Source organism: Ochotona princeps, chromosome 10 (genome assembly GCF_030435755.1).
Source record: "Ochotona princeps isolate mOchPri1 chromosome 10, mOchPri1.hap1, whole genome shotgun sequence".
Classification (NCBI taxonomy): Eukaryota; Metazoa; Chordata; class Mammalia; order Lagomorpha; family Ochotonidae; genus Ochotona; species Ochotona princeps.
In genome coordinates, this window is record NC_080841.1 from 63,886,810 (window position 1) to 63,905,847 (window position 19,038).

Sequence of the window (19,038 nt, forward strand, 5' to 3'; positions counted from 1 at the left end):
ATGCTTTAGATGCAGTTTTACAGGCCCCTCCTTACAAGGGGAACTATAACATTAATGGTCACAAGCCAAAGTTTAAGAAATGCAGAGTCCATTCAAGTCAAGGAAGGAAATTAAGAGTGGTTTGTTCAGTTTTTAGCCTCACACATCATGGCTGAGACCTCTGAATCCAGGATTCATCACAGTCTTGAAGTGCATTTGGCTCAACAACAATCAACCAAAAAATAAAATTAAAGTAAATAATAAAATAAAATATAAATTAACTGTAATCATAGTTCAAAACACCCAACAGCATGATCAGTGCCACCTGAGCGCAGGTCGCTGTCAATGAGTCCTGGTAGGGATGACCAGTCATCTCAAGCTGTGCTCCCGAGGAAAAGAGGTGGTTCGAAAAACCTTGGGAGCTAGACCAAGGACTCCTCAGAGCCTAAAGGACTTTTATGCTTTTTTTTGGAAAAACATGATCTCATTCAGAACATTGGCATGGTGGCCAGGAAAAGGCCATTTCTATTTGCACTGGTAGATAAAGGGGCCAGGGCCCCGAGGGTTAGCACCAGCCGAGCCTGCTTTGCTGAGCACCCGGGCACTTACGTCGGTGATCGTGTTCAGAGCTGTGTCTGCCCCGATGCTGAAATCAGAACCTGGTACATTGTTGGAGACAGTGGCAGGAACCATGACCATGGGGATACAGAACTCCTCATATTTCTCCCGGGCAGCCGACAGCTCTAGGAGTCCCAGGTAAGCCTGTCGGACAAGTGTGTGCAACGTTGGGGGCAAGGAATGGGCAGGGATGGGGCAGAGGGACAGTGCCAGGAGTGGAAGCGCACGAGGGAGCCTGGGGGAGAGCCACTTCGAGGCCAGCACACAGGGTACACAGGGGGACACCAAGAAACCACTGAAAAAACCAACACAGAGATGCATTAAGACCATAGACAAGAGGCAGCAACATTCTAAGGGGAAAGGAGAAAACAGGACACTTACACTTACAAGCAAGACTAAGTCCCTTGCAAATATACCTGGTTAAATTTTTCCTATTTTTCTTTAAATTACATTGCAAATGATCATGGAAGTGATCTCCACTTCATGGAAAAATAAAATTAAGGGTTACAGTTCAGTATATAATTTTCAAATATCCAACCGCAGATGGCCAGCAGACTTCTAAATGGCCAGCAGACTTCAAACTCAAATAGTTTCTGTATTTCCATATTCAAATTTCAAGAGACAGACCTGTTTCCACGGCCTTGCAATACAACAAGGCTCACCAAAGACCTATTGAATGGCTGCAGCCCAGTTAAGGATGCACCTTTTTACGTCCTGCCTAAGTCACCTTATTGGAACTGGGTGCATGTTCACTCCAGGCCTTAGAATTCTTTGGCATTACAATTACTGGCTGGCAACCGCACCTGGGAATCTTTAACCCCAGTTTGTGAAGGCAGCAAGCAGTACTACGTGTTAACACTCACCCCTACACAACTAATGAGCAGTTTCAGAGAAAAAGCAGCCTACCTCAAATCCACCAATAATCAATACGGCGTTGATATTATGGGTACGTATTTGGGTAGCAATCTTGTCCAAGTACTTTCCAGGAAGAATACTAAAGAGAGATAAACCAAAAGATAGCATCAAATATAGACCAGCTTCCCACTTCTCACAATACAATCTATACTAGGGAGCATCTTAGAAAATTCTGCCCCAGGACCATTCTCCCAGCTCCTACCCATGGTCAAACATGGACATGAACCAGCAGCACACACAGCTAGGTACGTTCTTGTAGCCATCCTGGTTGGCAGGACAGCAGCTGACGGAACAATATACCAGGGGAGCAAGGCAGGAATAGGCAGGCCTTAACACCACAGAAGATGGTATTTCAAAAAATGAATGGGAAAGGGCATTTTAGCTTTAAGAACTACATCTAAAAAGAATTCAACTGCTTTAGCTGAAAAACAAAAAAGTCTACTGGAATAGCTTACAATTACTGACAATAACCATCTAAATGTCCAGGTTCCAAATAACCTGCATATGGATTATTATTTAAAAGTACATCCATTCATACTTGCGGTCCATCTCCTGTATTATAATGTTTCAAATGATGCCTCTGATAAGTGCACCACGAGGCAAATGCTATTCGGCTGTGACATAAGATCCTATCGAAAAACCACTCCAACTGCCTTCATGCTTAATCGGAGAAAACAAGTATATGTAATTTTGGTAGACGTATAAGAATTTGGAGAGCAAAAATATTCGGGGATGGCCATTCAGAGCATGCAAGTTTCCACCTGCTAGGGGATCTATCGTTCTTCGAGCCCTCTCATATACAGTTTTCCCCTCAAGCAGCCATCCAACCCCGTCCAGCTACTCCAGCCCCGTGCTAACACACAGCCACACTTGGGCTCAGCCATGGGCTTCTAGCTAGAACTCTGCCGTCAAGCACATTCACAGTGGTCTCTGTGAGAGAATGGTCACAAGGGACTTGGGAGAAATGATTGAGCTCTCTGGACTCCTCAGCAGCAGCTGGGGAAAGAACCAGTAGATAGATCTGTCTCTCTCTCCCCCTCAGTCTCTTCCTATCTGTATAAATCTGCCTTTCATACTAGGCAGATTAAACTAAATTAAAAAAAAAAAAAAAAGATGATAAAAATGACTGAAGCAATTGTCCACAAGTTACAACTGCCCTCTCTCTCTCCAAGCCTTAAGGTTCACTACAGCCCCCCAGATAGGTTCAGAGTCCTGGAACAGGAAGAGGTCATTATCCCAGGGCCTCTTCCTTTAGAAGAAGCTGGAAGGGGCAGCAATAAGACCCAAGCATTTACTTGCAGGCCAGAAAGCAGAGATGTGAAATTACCGTTTTGTCCCAAGAATGGATCCTCCTTGGCCAGTCCAACCTCCAACATCTCCCCAGCCAATCTCTTTGATCTAATGTGCAAACACAGAATGAAACAGCTAGTGAAAAAAAAAAGAAAGGGAATTAAGAGAGATTTCAAAGTAGCTCAAGATGTCTGTACCTTCCCAAGTCTGTGGAGCATAATGAGCCTGTTGGCCTGGTGATGTCAGGGAGCCCAGACATGAAGTGGACCCCTAAGGTTAAGCCATGGATGAGTACCAGTGGGGTTACCTCCTCACTACCTATGGGGAACCTCTGCACCTAAGCACTCAGCCATGCGGATACTTTAACTGTCCAAATTCGTGTCACTAGCAACTAAGAGAGAAAATTAACATTATGATGTACACACAAATAAAAGATGAAAAGGGAAAAACAGGTGACTGGTGAAGCACGAGAAGCTGCCTCACACCGAGCATTCTGAGACGAGCAGGTATATGGTGCAGCCGTCAAGGTGTCCGTGTCCATTATCTGAGTGCCTGGCCTTCTGCTGCAGCTCCACTCCTTATGGCAGCTTCCTGCTGACGCACACCCTGACAGATAGCAGGTGTCCACCCATGTGGGACACCTGCATGGAGTTCAAGGCTCCTAGCCCAGTCATAATAGGCATTTGAGAAGAAATAAACCAGTGGGTGGAAGATCACTGTCACACTCTCTGCCTTTCAAACACATTAAATAAGGAGGATTCTATAGTGTATGAAGCATGAACCACAAATTTGAACTCTTCCATTTTCTAGTCATGTAGTCTTAGGTAAAGTAGCTGTAGGATCCACTGCGACACTGTAGGAAGGTTCAAATGTATCCATCCCACATAAACAGGTAATTTTCCAAGCATGTGTTCATGTGCATATGCATATATGTACGTATGCGTACACATGTGACTCAGCACACAGAACCCAAGCCCTGGTGCACAGAGTAGGTATTCAAATGTTAACTGTGTTACTGAGGTTTCCACTTCAGTGAGTACTATAATACAAGCCAGTTGCCATGCACATTTTTGCAAGACCCCCATTACATTTAGTCCGACTCTGTTCACATCGCCTTCCCCCAGTGCCTTGAGAGAAAACATGAGCCTATCTTCTACCTGGGCTTAATACGAACGCCCGGAGTCCACTTTTGATTGGGATTCTAAAAGAGAATAAGCAATCCCTTATCCTCCCAGGGATTTGGAAACCTTTCTTTCTAACATCATTAATGTACCATGATATGATCAACCTAAAAATTAACCTGCTATTGACTCGCTAAATTTTGGAGTCACACCGACAGCTGCCTTGGCAGGGTCAGACCCAATGATTCCATAGGTCCACGGGCTGGATGTTCCCCACCCCTGCAGCCATCAGTTATTCCTGTCATGATGGCACAGGATCCTGGAATGCAAGGTTTGGGGCAGCTGACTTCTGTAAAATGATGCTCCGATCCAGAGTGAGTGATCACACGAAACCTCCCAGGAGGCTCACCTGGCCTTTGGCGAAGCCATCAAAGCCATCGTAGACCGCGAACATCTTGTGACCGTCAGCGATCCCCACTCTCACGGCCGAGCGCACAGCTGCGTTCATCCCAGCTGCGGGAGCCCCCACGTTGATGACAGCCACATTGCAGTTAGTCTGGAAGGCAGCAGAAGGCAGACGGTGGAGTCACATGGTTTGTGCTAGCCCCGGTCTGTCACACTCAGTGAAGTGGCCCATGCCATGGCACACACCACAGAACGGGGGACACAGGCCACAAAGGCATGGCCAGTCAGAGACATCAAGGGTTATGTTTCCAGAGGTCAACACTGGTGCTGGAACCTGCCCTAAGGAGGGCGGAAGAAATAAGGTCATGAAAGACATACCTTTGGGATCTGATCATCCGGCAGCTTGATGGCAAGTCGCTTGTAGGTGTTCAGGTTGGTTTCAAAGCTCCTAGAAGAAAAAATGATCATGGGGGCTACAGTTACAATTCTGGACACCAGCAGGGGTGCTCCCCATGGGCCCCAGGCCCGTGTCTCGTGAGACAGGTAATTCTGCCAACGCTCACTTTGTGGACTGCTGTAGCCCTGGGATACCACCATATCCTGCCAAGCCCCCATGGGCACTGCCAGTACTATCTCATTCTAGCTCAGAAGGCAACAAAAAAGGACAGCAGTTTGGTGGCACTTGTAAGATTGATCTGTCAAAACACTGGCCATGTGTCACCATGTCCCTTAATTACATCCAGTTCTGAACAACCTCTACCCTGCCTAAAAAGAGCTTCCAAAGTCAAATAGAGAAAACAGTTGTCTTACTTTCTGAAATGCACCAACACAGAATAAACCAATCTCTCGGCACCTTCTACCTGGCTAGGACGAGACACAGGCATTCCCAACACAACAATTTTCTTCCAAACAACTCACCTCCCTCGGAGCTGTACAGCATCTTTAAATCTTCTCTCATCCATGGCCTTTTGCACATCTTGAGTCTTTCAGAAATAATGAAAGGAAGAAAGAATGTGTCACTATGTAGACTATTCATGGCTGGAGGGAACAGGTGGGAGGCAAGCCTAGCCGGTTATTTCATTTCTGGTTCCCGACTGCAGTCCCAATCCAACCTGGCCAGGCAGGTGGACCTAGGTGGGTGGACTTAGAACACCAACTGCCCACAGTGCCCCCGACCGCATGGTTGACAGTGGCCTGTCACTGTGTGGCGGTCGGAGGTCCAAGCAGCTCGGGCTGCCTCTGAGAAAAGGAGGCGGCACCTACTGCTGAGGCCATGAAATCACAAAGGCTACACTGCACCAGAGCAAAGCCAGAGAAGCGCAAGGCTGCGTAACACGCGAAACTTGATTCTGGGGAAGATGAATCCCAACATGGGACCTGCCTGTGATCACACACACGGGCTGAGGGGTGTCGAGAGGCCAGGGCCACTCAAGACCAAAGGGGAGCAAGTCCCAGGAAACTGGAGGCTCCCAGGCAAATTCCTGATTCCTGCAAACATCAGTGTCCTCCACTGTAAGATAATAAACATCCTTGCTTCTAGTACTATCTCTGGCGATTAGAGAAATGTATGCCTCTGAAGACAAGACAACAGCAGAAGGAAAGCAGGTGCTTAACAACCAGCTCAATATGGCTTTTAATGAGAAAATCTCAACAGAGTGGCTGGCAGGACAAGCCAAGTTCTAGCTACCCCTTGTCTAGTGCAAGATGTGAAAAATGGGCTCGGAATCGACGGATTGCACACAGGCACATACTACGGTTTGTCAAACCTACCCCTGCCACCTCTTGTCTCCTGTCCCTAAGGACACCAACCACACACACACACACACACACACACAAAACCCTGCAGGCACAAGGACAAGCAAACTAATGTTTCTAAGGTTACCTTCACCAAGCTCCTTGACTGCCTTAGTCCCTTATCTGAAGATGTCATAAAAAGCTAGTTATAATCAGGTCCATTGGAAAGAGCAGATAAATAACACTCAGGGTTTCTACTACAATGGCCTGCATCACCACCCCACCTACCTTACACTAAAAAGCAAGTAAAACTCATGTTTCCTTTGTCCTTTTCCAGGTACTCCTGTGGCCTCAAGGGGGTGAGTCACAAGACCCCTCCATCATCCTATCCCATGTTTGCATGCGCTCAGGAACAGGACAGGAAGTGGTTCAAACTGCGGGGATTTTAAACCACAGCACACCATGCAGCTGTGAAATACCGCATCACAAGCTTCAGGCAGAGCCATTTTCCCGTTCTCTCGGTTTTTTTCCCTGAAGCACCTGGGGTTTGTTAAAGGACTACCTAGAGACACTGAACAATCCTCAGTGCATATCCGTGCCTGGCAGACTAGAAAACAAGCAAGGCTCCACACTGCCACTGCCCACGAGGCCGCCCAGCCCATCCGCACATAGCCACAGAACTCTCTGCTCACCAAATCACCAGCTGAGCAGAGAGCTGCCACGGTACCAGTCCAGCCTGGCAGGCAGTTTCTGTATGCCTTTCCAAGCCCCCAAGCCCCAAGCTCACCATCTGCACACACTCCATGAGGGGCAGCCGAACAGCTTGGTTCCCACTCAGCGACACGACACAGGCCGGGGTCTCAGGGGTGGCCTCCAGCAGGGCGATGACCGCCTCCACGCCCATGCGACTAGCCTGGAAACCATGTTCAGGGTGGTGAGACGCAGCCCATGAGTTGGCTTTCAGAGACTACCTAGGGATCCATTTCCTGTTTACTTTCTCTGCTGTCTGTAAGTAGGTGACCACCTGTCCCCCTCTTGCTGCTAGCCACCTCTCTTTAAGAATCAGATGGCATTTCTCATAAGAACTGGCCAGATGGGCAGGAGGGTGGAGGCCGGGGAGAAGGTGAGAAGATACACTGAAGAGTAGGAGATACTAAGAAAAGAGGATAGGGACTCCAGATACCTGCTGTCCTCTTGGGCCATTTGCTAAAAACTTACACTGCTGTCCCACCTCCTGGATTTCATGCTCCTAGCATCCACCCACCCCAACCCTACCCCCACTGAATGGGGTCTCCAAGGATCTCAGCAACCTCACTCTGAGAAATCATGTTAGGCCAGTCTCAAAGGCATCAGTGAGGCTGTAAACCACCAACACCTTCAGGGATGAGTCTGACAGTATGGTGCCCCAGTCCCTTCAGATTCCTGGAAATGTATTCTTTCCTGAAGATCTCGCCTGAAAGATGTCAGGCCCCTCCATCGTCACTTACCAAGATTCTGTCAAATGCCGAAGGTGTCCCTCCTCTTTGCACGTGTCCAAGAATGGTCACGCGAGTGTCATACCCCAGTTGTGTCACGACAAGCTGTGGGCAAAGAGCTCCATTAGGAAACAGCACCAGGGCGGGATTAACAGGTGTAGAAGGCACAGTAAAACAAACAAACAAAACAACAAAAAAAACCCTCTTGGGCCCAGCATCCTCCCCTTGCACACGCCAGGATCCCATATGGAGTTCTAATCCAGACAGCCCTGTTTCCCATCCAGCTCCCTGCTTGTGGCCTGGGAAAGCAGTCTAGGACAACCCAATGCCTTGGGAGACTCGGAGGAGGCTTTGGGCTCCTGGCTTTGGATTAGCACAGTTCAAGTCATTGCAATCACTTAGGGAATGAATCGACGGACGGAAGATCTTCATGTATTTCCTCCTCTCTAATATCTGACTTTCCAATAAAAATTAAAAAAAAAAATCTCTACACCTTACATGGGTAAAATTCATCATATCTGAATTTTGTTTTGGGGGCATTTAATAACTAGTGGGGGAAAAAGGTTACATTATTCTCTTATTGTCCAATAAAATTTTTTCTTCCCATCTAGAAAATATATATGTGTGTGTGTGTATATATATATATTTAAAATGATTTTCTGAAAATGTTGTTTAAATAGTTTATGTTTAAAATAGTTATTATCTTGCCAAAATGTAAACATTCCCACATTCCCGTGGAGTCATTCTAAATTTGTACAGCTGTGACTTGAATATCAAGACACAGTGGAACCATGGCAAATCCCACCCCCAGCCCCAATCCTGGGCCCGTGAGAATCCTATCCTGGGACTTAGGCCAGCCACCAAACTTCTGAAACTCGGCTTACTCCTCTGTAAAAACAACGAGGTTGGGCTATATAAACTCCACAACCCCTCCTTAGGCCAACATTCCATGATCTAATCTCAACTTGCCCCAATTTTATTGACCACTTGTCAACATTTGGCGGATATCTCTCACAAGCATGCCAGTGATTTAATATCTAGCAGCAGAGTTGATATTGGGATCAATGAGAGGCCCATTTTGCACATGAACTGACCCTAAAGCCATCACTTCAGCAACGCTAGCTTGGTCAGGTCTGCTGGTGTAAGCTGTAACTGAAGGTCTAAGTTGGTCGTCTCCTGCTTAGATTTCATTTTGGGATGTACCATGTCATTTGGTGTCAGAATCCCGTCAAGATGGCGTGTGCCAGTGTGATAAGGCCCCAGGGCTACCATCTTGCCAGCATCTGTCCTCTGCAGGCCAGGAGGAGACACGGACTCAAGCCCATACCTTCTAAGAATGTATACCGAAGTTACAGGGAAGGCTGGGAAGAGAAGGACATCCCCTTTTCCACTGCTATAAAGGGACAAGGCTGGGCCAGCTGCCAAGCAGTCAGCCCAGTTAGTCCTCATCCTTAAAGCTAGCGATACTTAACAGCTATATCCTCACAGAAGCCAGTGCTGAGGCATAGCATATAAAGTAACTGCCTTTGACGAAAGCCTCCAATGCAGGCACCGGTTCAAGTCCCAGCTGCTTTACTCCTGATCCAGCTGCCTGCTGAAGCCTCTGGGAAAACAGCACAAGATGGCCCAAGCCCTTGGGCCCCTGCATCCAGGTGGGAAACCAGGAAAAGACTCCTGGCTTAGGGACCAGCCTAGCAGCAACTGAAAGGGCTATTTGGAAAGTGGAAAAAAAAAAAAGGATCGAAGAAGCTCTCTCTTTCTCTCCCTCTCTATCTGCCTGTGAACTCTACATTTCAAACAAATAAATAAATCTTTTTAAAAAATTCTGCAGTTTCCCTCACTGTCACCACCATCTCTGCTGTTTCCCCTGGGGGAGTCAGACACCCCGGGACATGAGAACACAGGAAGCACGGGACTCCGGAGACCAGGAGCTGCATGGACTCCGTGCCATTCAAGTGATGGGTCATGACCAAAATAGTGTTAAACAGCGGGGAGAGAAACTAAAATACGGGTTAATAAAAGGCAGCATTCTAGACCGAAACCCTGGCACTGTGCCGACATCTCCTGCTTCCAGGGAGGTGCCAGGCCCACACATTCACCTCCTTGATTTTCTCAGAGGTGATGGGTCTGTTTTGCGTGTCGATGGCTCCTTCAGCCACAATGATAATATTCAGCCTTTTCTTTCGGGCACGGTTCTAAGCAAAGAGAATAAAAAATGCTCAAATCAGTAATCCATTCCCAATCAGCATGTGTGCGTGCACACATGCACACACGCACGCGCGCGCACACACACACACACACACACCCAGGAACTCTGTCCCAGATTAAATACTGGCTTCTTTCCAGAGAAATCTTCACACCATTTCATGAGAACTGCTTGTAAAGAAGGTGAAAGGCAGGGTAGGGGAGGACTGAGCCAAGAGTGAGAGCAACAGGAGGGACAAGGGAGGAGGCAGGGGTGAGCGGGAGGGGGCAGGTAGTGAGCGGAGGGTGGGGGTTAGGTACTGGGAGGGGGCAGGGTTTGCTCGGGTGAAGCAGCGGGAGGCAGCTGTGGGCATCTGGTGGCACAGGCAGTGATACAATGACAGAGGTGGAAGGGAGCTGAGTGGCTGACAGACAGCAGTGCTTATCAGGAGAGAACAGAGGTTGGACTTCCCACCTGGCGTCTCCTACAAACCACACTCTGCCTCCTTCAAATCTAGAGCTTCTTACCCCACCCGCTCATGTCCAAGGCCAACAACTCTCTACCAGAATCAACGGCTCATATAACGTGCATGGGTACTGGAAGCAGACAGGCAGCAATGAAAATCACTGAATCACACCATGCAATGCCGATACACCTTTTCACATGCTCAAAGAAGAGAAGGCGAGGAAGAGAAAATGAGAACCCTTGCAGTACCAGTAATGCTTTGCTTATGAGAGCAAGCGGACAAAAAAAAAAGCCCATTTTTATAAATATGGTTGCATACACGTCTTGGTATATATACTCTATTTCAATAAAAAGAGAAAAATGAAACGGGAGCAGGAGAGGACAGAGCACTGACCCAGGACCCATTGGGAAAGGCAAAGGACACCAGGCAGTATCTGTGGCAGCTGCGACGACATCGCATATGCTCCCAGCGGGTCTTGTGACCATAGCAAATGTTCCGAAATGAACGGAGCAACTGCTCCAATGGAGTCGCTTCCTACAAGGCTGCAAAGCGCAACATCGTGCCTGGGAGGAGGTCGGTGTGGCTGCAGAGGAGCCAGAGCTGCCAGTGCCTGGAACTGCCCCTGCTCCTATCCCAAGTGGACTGGCCTAACAAGGCTCGCTGCGGCTTTGTTTCAGGGGAAACAAACACAGGATCTCCCTGTCAGTTCTGGACAGATAATAAACGTGCTGCATTTGGAAGAACTTGGGCATCAGAAAGAATCCTTTGAGGACTTGATTAGAAGTAACAGGGAGATCTATATATATATACAGTGATACGGGGAGGTATTATCTTGACTCTAGAGTTTGAACACCCTGTTGTTCTTTATTTGGGCTAACATATTTATTCACTGAGTTTTTAAAAAAAAGGAAAAATTTGGCAGCAGTATTACCACATATTATAGATGAGGAACTTAGGACATAGGAAGATAATTTTATTTACCACAAACCACTGAGTTAGTTAATAATAGCTTAAATTTAGCCCTAGGAAAGTTCTATTAATAATGACACCAAAATACATGTTTTAGGGGTTTGTTTCCTAGGCAAGCTTATCCGGCAAGATGTTTGGAAAAATTCTTGCAGCGCTACACTGATGACCAGCAAAACGTAAATGGCAGAATACAGCAATATCAAGCGTTTCCATGCATTGGGTAGTTAACAATATTGGTATAACTCTATGCCAAACTCTCCAATTCTGGTCATAGCGGATGGTCTCAAGCCTAGAACAAGAAGATTTGCAGATATAGTGGTGTTTTTTCGAAAGTAGCCAGAGAACTAAAATCAGCAACTAAAAACCAAATGAATGTTCCAAGCCCACAGCGTTAACACAATTGTTCTTTCTGCCTGCCATGCACAAAGAGTGAGTTGCAAGTTTGCTTCTCCATCTCTGAAGGGCTTCCATCGGACCATGGCCATGATAATGTCCTCCCAGACCAGGGCAGAGACGCTGTCAGGAAGGACAGAGGACATGCAACAAACTTCCCAACCCAAGCCAGAGTCTGACTTGGAATAATTAGCAAAGGGCCAAACCTGAAATGCCAACACAAGGGACACCTCGTGGCGGAGAGAGGACCGGCTTCTGACTCAGCTTATGTTAGAGAACTTAGAAGCGGTGAGTCAGACGCAGGTCTGTGCAAGCTCAGTGTGTGGGAACAGAACAGGAAACAGATTTTCTCCCCAAGTCTGAGCTCATTTAATAGCTGTGATCTCATAGAACCTACTCAAGTTGGGAACCAATGCTTTGAAATACAAGGAAGTCTCCATGTTTCTCTACCTCATTTTAAGCAACATTCGGAGGAGAGAGATGTGAGCAGGCATCAAATGAGCGGGTGCCACAAACGTGGACTGCCTTTGATAATCAGCAAGTTCTCATGTGCTTATAACCCCCACTGGCAGTCCCAAAGGCCTTTAGCAGTACCAACAGAAGGAATGCCCCCGAGAACTAGCGCTGGTCAATGCCAACACAATGCAAATCACCTCCGAGAGCTTGACACACATGCTTTCCTCCCAGCCTTCTTCTGGCGGAGACTCCGGAAGGAACACCCAGTCTGCACCACAGGCCAAGGCACTCACCAGAGCCAAGTACCTAGTCAGAAATGGTAACAGTTATCAACACCCAGCAGAAGAACCGCCCACAATGCTACGGGGGGGGGGGGGGGGTGTCCAAACTCTGGCAGAAAGACCACTGGACTTGCTCCTGCGAACCCCACACGGCAGCCATGGCAAGGTGGGCTCACAGGCTCCCGAGGAAGTGGCACGCAAGGCTCTTAGCACCAGAACCACATGTGCAGATACATACCCACAGTGCCTCCCCATCACCTCCAGAACGAAAGTCCTCTGGTGGCTGGAAAAGAACAAAGCATATCCGTTACAAGCACTGGAAAGAACATGAAGAACAAAGACAACAGTGCTCTCAGAGCCAAGCAAATACTTAGGCAGATATCTAAGCTTTCCCTGAAATGGTTAGTTTCCCACAAAAAAAGCAAATGCCACCACGACCCTGTCTCCAGCTACAGGAGTACATAGCTTTACCAACGACCGCACTTTCTAGTAACACACTAGATAGTATGTATCTGCTTGTGCCCTAACCCACACACATCTAGGAGACCTTCCCATGCTACTGCCAACAGCATGACTGTACAGGCCATGGTCGGCTCCCTCTGCGTTAAGCACCGGGAACTGGATATAACCCACATAAAACATGTAAGAATGAGTCTTGCAAACTCAGCTCTGTGAATGGTCAGTGAACAGGAAATAGAAAAATCCCACTACTCAGACACATTCATGCAACTCTGAGATGATGTGGTTTGCTAGTGGCACCTGGAGTACACACGCACAGGCGGAGAGAACCAGCCTGGCGGTATGGCGAATGGGAAAAACACAAAAGGAGGACCCAGGAAGTCCCGCTCTCCAGGGATGTGTACCGGTACGTCTAGTCTCAAGACCTTCACCTTCAAAATGGGAGACACTGGCTTTGTTTTACGCTTTCATAGGGTTGTCACAAGAAGTCTCCAGGCACTCTTGGTGCCACAGTAGGAGTGCCGCATACTGGTCCATCTTAAGTCCGCTAACACCTCGGACACAACAGCGCCGCTCCGCCCACAATGCTCCCGTTTCTACTGAGTAATGTGGCAACACACACACTGATTTTATCCTTTTTGCCATTCGTTCCTCCAGAAGACCTTTCAGTGAGCCTCTAGGTAACTAGATTTTTATCCTTCTGTTTTCTATTTCCTCTCCCATAAACACAGCGTTTGTTTGGAACCAGAAAAATAAGGAAAACATATCATACCCAACTCTCCAGTTGGAATCATATACCAATGAAATTCATGTAAATATGTTCTCTATATACTAATGAATTTAAATCGCAATTTTTTTTTTAAAGAAAACATTGAAAAAATACCAGTTTGTTTGTACTTATTTCTAAGACTCCGGTTACAAAACTTCTAGCAGGGACCCCCTCCTGTGACACCTCCTAGAGCTAGCAGAACATGGACTCGACCCCACTGGCGGCTCACTGTCCTTTCACCTCTGAGCAGTGGTCATGATGGCATCGACAACTTCAATGATTCTGTGCAAAGCCGAGTCGGTGCCGATGGTCATGTCGGTGCCGCAGAAGTCGTTGTCGATGGAGCCCACCATGCCCACCACGTTGAGGTAAGCGTACTTCTGCACGGCTTCATGATCAATCTTGCCTGCATCGGGAACAAAGCAACAATGTCACGTAGCCAGCCACAACTGCCGGCTGTGAGCCACAAGGGCCAGGGATGGAGACCTCAGTTACCCTAAACTTCTGTTCTCTAGTCATCATTTTACTTTCTCAGAATGGTAGACACTACCTGGTAGTAAAGGACAGAAAAACCAGACAAAGGTCAAAGTCATGACCTAAAACACGATCTGTCATAGGGGAGCAAAAAAAAAAAAATACTGTTTTATCAAGCAATTGCTTTAAGAAAGCTAAAGGATCCTAGCTTTGAACCAACCCAGACCCAGCCATTATGGCCATTCGAGGTGTGAGCCAGCAGATGGAAGAACTTTCAGGTAAACAGAAATAAATTTAAAAAATAATAAACCCTCGAGCAGTGACTCACAGATAGTGATGTTAAATAAGTATTATCCTGAATTGCTGTTACTGTCACTAAATCATTATTCATCTTAACTACATTACTGTCATCATTTGAGGCACAAAAACCTCTGATTTTTTTAAAGAGTTATTTATTTTAATGGAAAGTCAGATATACAGAGGAGGAGGAGAGAAAGATCTTCAATTTGCTGGCTCACTCCCCAAGTAATTACAACAGCCAGAGCTGCACGGATCTGAAGCCAGGAGCCAGGAATTCCTCCAGGTCTCCAATACAGGTGTGCAGGGCCCCAACGCTTTGGGCCATCCTCCACTGCTTTCCCAGGCCACAAGAAGAGAGCTGGATGGGAAGTGGAACAGGCGGGATCTGAACTGGCATCCATACAGGACCATGGCACATGCAGGGCAAGGACTTTAGCCACTAGGCTACCATGCCAGGCCCGAGACAGTGAACTCTTTAAGATCTGCTGCAACAATAAGCACTGCTACTTCTGTAACTGCTAACAGATGTTAGCAGATGTGTGGGTTCCAGAACTTCCTTGAAAGCAAGGGAAGACCAACAAGGAACAAGGAACCCACAGTATGGCCCCAGGGGAAGTGGACTAGTACCATCCCGGGCCAGCTCCTCCAGTAAGCTGCTCCACTCCTTCCGAAAGATGTTGGCCCCGGTGAGACTTCCGTCACCCCCAATGACACACAGGTTTGTGATGCCCCGATGGACCAGGTTGCTGGCAGCTTTGAGGCGGCCTTCCCGCGTCCTGAAGGCCTTGCAGCGTGCGCTGCCGATAATCGTCCCGCCCTGGAAGAGAAGCAAACACGTTCACTTGCAGAAAGCCAGGTCGTCAGCCTGTGCCTAGGCTAAAAGATGAACGCAGGCCTCCTCACTTCCATTGCTTACATCAGCCAGCGAGCAAGTCTGTGATTTCCCCATTACTGGACCCATCCTGGATTTCCATGGCGTAAGACACATGCTCACGAATGGCCACGTAGTATATGCAAAGACAGTGGACAACCATCACATAAACAGAGCGCAAAAGAGCCCTTGAGAAGAGAGAAGATCTTCCTCACTCTCTCTCCTCTTCTCTGTATATCTTTCCAATACTACTAATACTAAAGAGGGGTGGTGCAAAAGTGCTTTCTTACATTTTGATTCCCTCTCCCAAATGTGTGCACCAGCCAGGGCTGGGTCAGGCAGAAGCCAGGGGCTTGGAACTTGATCTCGAGCTACCATGGGGTTGCAAGGCCATTACCCAGTGCTGAACATGAGCAGGAACTTGGATTTGGGCGACAGACAGCCCAAGCAGCAGCTCAACCAAGATACCAGATAATATGTCTAAGCAATGCATGTAAGAATTTTCCTACTTATAATTTCATGTCAATGCTCAGAGAGTTTCAGATCACAGAGCACTTCAGATTTTACATTAGGAATGCCCACCCTCTATCTAGCACATGTGACTAGGACACAGTAATCAGGTGGCATCACAAAGGAAAAAGAAACAAGCAGATCAGGGTGAGTATAAAGAATGGATACCATATGATGCTATGTATAACATGTTATGTTATGTATGTTATATGTTGTGTTTAAACTAAAATTGAAATGTCAATGAGGTGTTCACAGAAGGTGGTTAAGAACTAACATTTATTTTTAACATATTGGCTCCTCATTACTATGTCAATTAATTCCATAATGATATAAATTTTTACTGATGTTATGTTGGAGCTTTTAATTGATCAGGATGATACTCTGCTGGCTCTGTCTTCAGACCAGACAGGGTATACCTAAGAAGCCATTGAACTTGACTGGACAATAAGATGCTGGACTCTATGTTTGGTATATGCTTGCAATGAGGGAATCTCAACTGAACTTGAACTGTTGTTATGCAACAAGGTGGAGGAATCCACCATGGTGGGAGGGTTTGGGGAGGGGTGGGGAGAATCCCAGTACCTATGAAACTGTGTCACATAATACAATGTAATTAATGAATAATAAAAAAAAAAAGAATGGATACCCTTGTTCTCCGGACTTTGATTTGCCATTGTCCAACCTAATGACTGACGTTTGTCAAAGTTTCCTTCAATCTCTCCCACCAAGTGCAGAGTCTGTGTCTAACATGGAAACAACACTAGCATATTCAGAGTGAATGAATCAATTTGATTTTCTGTTAGAAAGCATTCAAAATGAAGTAAAAATTAATACATATGCTATAAGAGGTCAAATCATAAGGGCTTCTAAAGAAGTCCATTCTTTCCACCTCATCTCAGTACTTCTTCCAGTTTTAGATCCTTCACCAAGTGTCACTAGAATTGACCGGGCATAAAAATCCTTGGGCAGCTTCCCATTAAATTCCAAGCAAGCACCTGTAAGTGGCAGTTGCTTCACTTCTGTACACACCAAGGAAATTAACCCTGTCTGATTCAGACCAACATGGGATGCAGTGATCCCAACAGATCCATAGCCCTCGAAGGCTGCCACATGGAATCTTTCCCAGGCTTTCTTAAGCTTAACTCCAAGGCATGTGCATCAACTCAACAGACACGGTTATTTGCCACATACCCAGCAAGAGCCAGCCCAAGTGGCCCCCACATTACTCTGCTCTAAAAAGACAAACATTCCCCTACTGAAAGTACCATAATGAACCCTGGCTATAGCACATAACTTTAACAAGTTCATTTTTGACAGACAGCTAGCATTCCCAGATAGTGGTTCACTCCCTAACAGCCTGAATAGCCAGAGCTACGCCAAAGGCAGAAACTGAATCCCCGTCTCCCACATGGAGACAAGGATCTGAATACTCAAGCCATCAGAGCTGAATCTGCATTCGCAGGAAACTAGAGCCAGGCAGGAGCCAAAGGAAGTCATTACACCCAGGCAAAGGCCAAATCTAATGTCCCAAAACTTAACAACTTTGTACCGCAAGGATACTTCCCAAGTCTACATAACGCAGAGATTTTCATTGCAATCGTTGAAGTGCAAGGTGCTTTCTTTCATGCAAGCAGCCAAGAAGAATGCCAGTCAGCATCCATGCGCTCAGAGTAACGTTTAAAACCAGAAGCTGTCCTTACATCAACAGCATGCTAGGACTCACCACTTGCAGAATGCTGGAGACGCTCTCCCAGTTGGCTTCTACAATGTTGGAGCCTCCATCCACCATGCCTTGGTAACCCTGGAGGTGAAAAATCAAAACCTGTTTTAAAAGGGTCTGAACTTTGCTGTGATGGTAAGCACAAATGGCAATAAATCCAAGTGTGTCAGTGTCCAATGGTTAGAACAGAGAGCAAAACACGGAAGTATCAGGTTGTGGCAAAGTCTCCTGAATTTCTCATAGTGAAAACTGAGACTCACTCAAGAGTACTCTGCCTATTGTCTAATAATTTCTGAGACTGAAAATGGATAATGTGTTTAAGGTAAAACACCTATAAACTTCACATACACAAGTGCAAACGTGTTGTCAGTCATACTGCATACACAGAAGCCAAGGCAATTCAGATTGCTTTAGATATGCATTTAATTTTCATAAAGAGCAGCTGGTTAATCACTTAATCTGCCTTACCTTCCAATTAGTAACAACTGAGGGGACATTTTTGTGATGAGGATTTGTCACTTTTCCTAACAGTCAAGGATAATTACCTCTCCATTTTTAGTAGACCTTACTTATTTCCTACAGAATATACAAGGTCAAGAAACACAAAAAAGGAAGCTGGAGCTGTGGCATAGTGTATTAAGCTGCCAAATGCAGCACTGGCATCCCTTAGGAGCTCCGGATCAAGACCTGGCTACTCTGTAAAATCTGCCTTTCAAATAATAAACAAATCTGAAAAGGAAAAAAACACAAATATGTTCATTTTTGCATCTTTATATACATGGGTCACTAGTCAAAGCATTTAATTTTTAAAAATTACTTTCATTTTTGGGTTCGGTGGCGTGGCCTAGCAGCTAAAGTCCTCGCTTTGAACGCACCAGGATCCCATATGGGCGCCGGTTCTAATCCCGGCAGCTCCACTTCCCATCCAGCTCCCTGCTTGTGGCCTGGGAAAGCAGTTGAGGACAGCCCAATGCCTTGGGACCCTGCACCCGTGTGGGAGACCCGGAAGAGGTTCCTGGTTCCCAGCATGGATCGGCGCAGCACCGGCCCATTGCGGCTCACTTGGGGAGTGAAACATCGGATGCAAGATCTTCCTCTCTGTCTCTCCTCCTCTGTGTATATCCGGCTTTCCGATAACAATAAAAATCTTTTAAAAAAATTTTTTTTAAATTACTTTCATTTTTAAAGCCTGTTTGAAAAGCTTATTCCTTGTAGATACTTGTTTCCACCCAAGACCAATTTATTTGGAAATCAAAATTACAGAGAGGGAGAGAGAAAGAGAGAGAGAGAGAGAAAGTGAGAGAGAGAGAGAAAGAAATCTTGGCTCTGCTGGGTCACTCTCCAGATTGCTTCCATGGCCAGGGCTGGATGAGGTTAAAGGCAAGAGTTTTATTCAGGTTTCCCAGTTGGGGTCAGCAACTCCAGAACTCGGCCATCTTCTGCTGCTTTCCCAGGCACATTAGCAGATAACCGGACCAAAAGTCGAACAGCCGACTCAAACTGGCACCCACATGGGATGCCAGCGCTGTAGGTGTCGGTTTAATCCACTGCAACTCCAACTCTCATTCTTTTTTTTTTTTAAATGATCTCTGCATTTTTCATTTCCTAAAAATAAAATCAGTAGCAGATATCTGTATGGCTGACGAAT

At 46.5% G+C, this 19,038-nt stretch overlaps 1 protein-coding gene across 3 annotated transcripts in view; it reads right to left on the reverse strand.

Moving 5' to 3' along the window:
* Positions 1-19,038, reverse strand: part of PFKP (phosphofructokinase, platelet) — a 58,429-nt gene that overhangs the window by 11,624 nt on the left and 27,767 nt on the right. For 2 of the 3 annotated variants that reach the window (XM_058669537.1, XM_058669538.1), the window contains exons 3-16: positions 17,394-17,471; positions 14,917-15,106; positions 13,756-13,921; positions 12,526-12,570; positions 12,204-12,312; positions 9,637-9,732; positions 7,550-7,642; positions 6,850-6,975; positions 5,247-5,311; positions 4,707-4,776; positions 4,333-4,479; positions 2,840-2,910; positions 1,504-1,591; positions 589-741 (exon numbers count right to left, since the gene is read on the reverse strand). In XM_058669537.1, coding sequence (XP_058525520.1) covers positions 589-741; positions 1,504-1,591; positions 2,840-2,910; positions 4,333-4,479; positions 4,707-4,776; positions 5,247-5,311; positions 6,850-6,975; positions 7,550-7,642; positions 9,637-9,732; positions 12,204-12,312; positions 12,526-12,570; positions 13,756-13,921; positions 14,917-15,106; positions 17,394-17,471 — 1,497 coding nt within the window. The remainder of the gene's footprint in view (positions 1-588; positions 742-1,503; positions 1,592-2,839; positions 2,911-4,332; positions 4,480-4,706; positions 4,777-5,246; positions 5,312-6,849; positions 6,976-7,549; positions 7,643-9,636; positions 9,733-12,203; positions 12,313-12,525; positions 12,571-13,755; positions 13,922-14,916; positions 15,107-17,393; positions 17,472-19,038) is intronic. The other variant, XM_058669536.1, reaches the window with a different exon arrangement.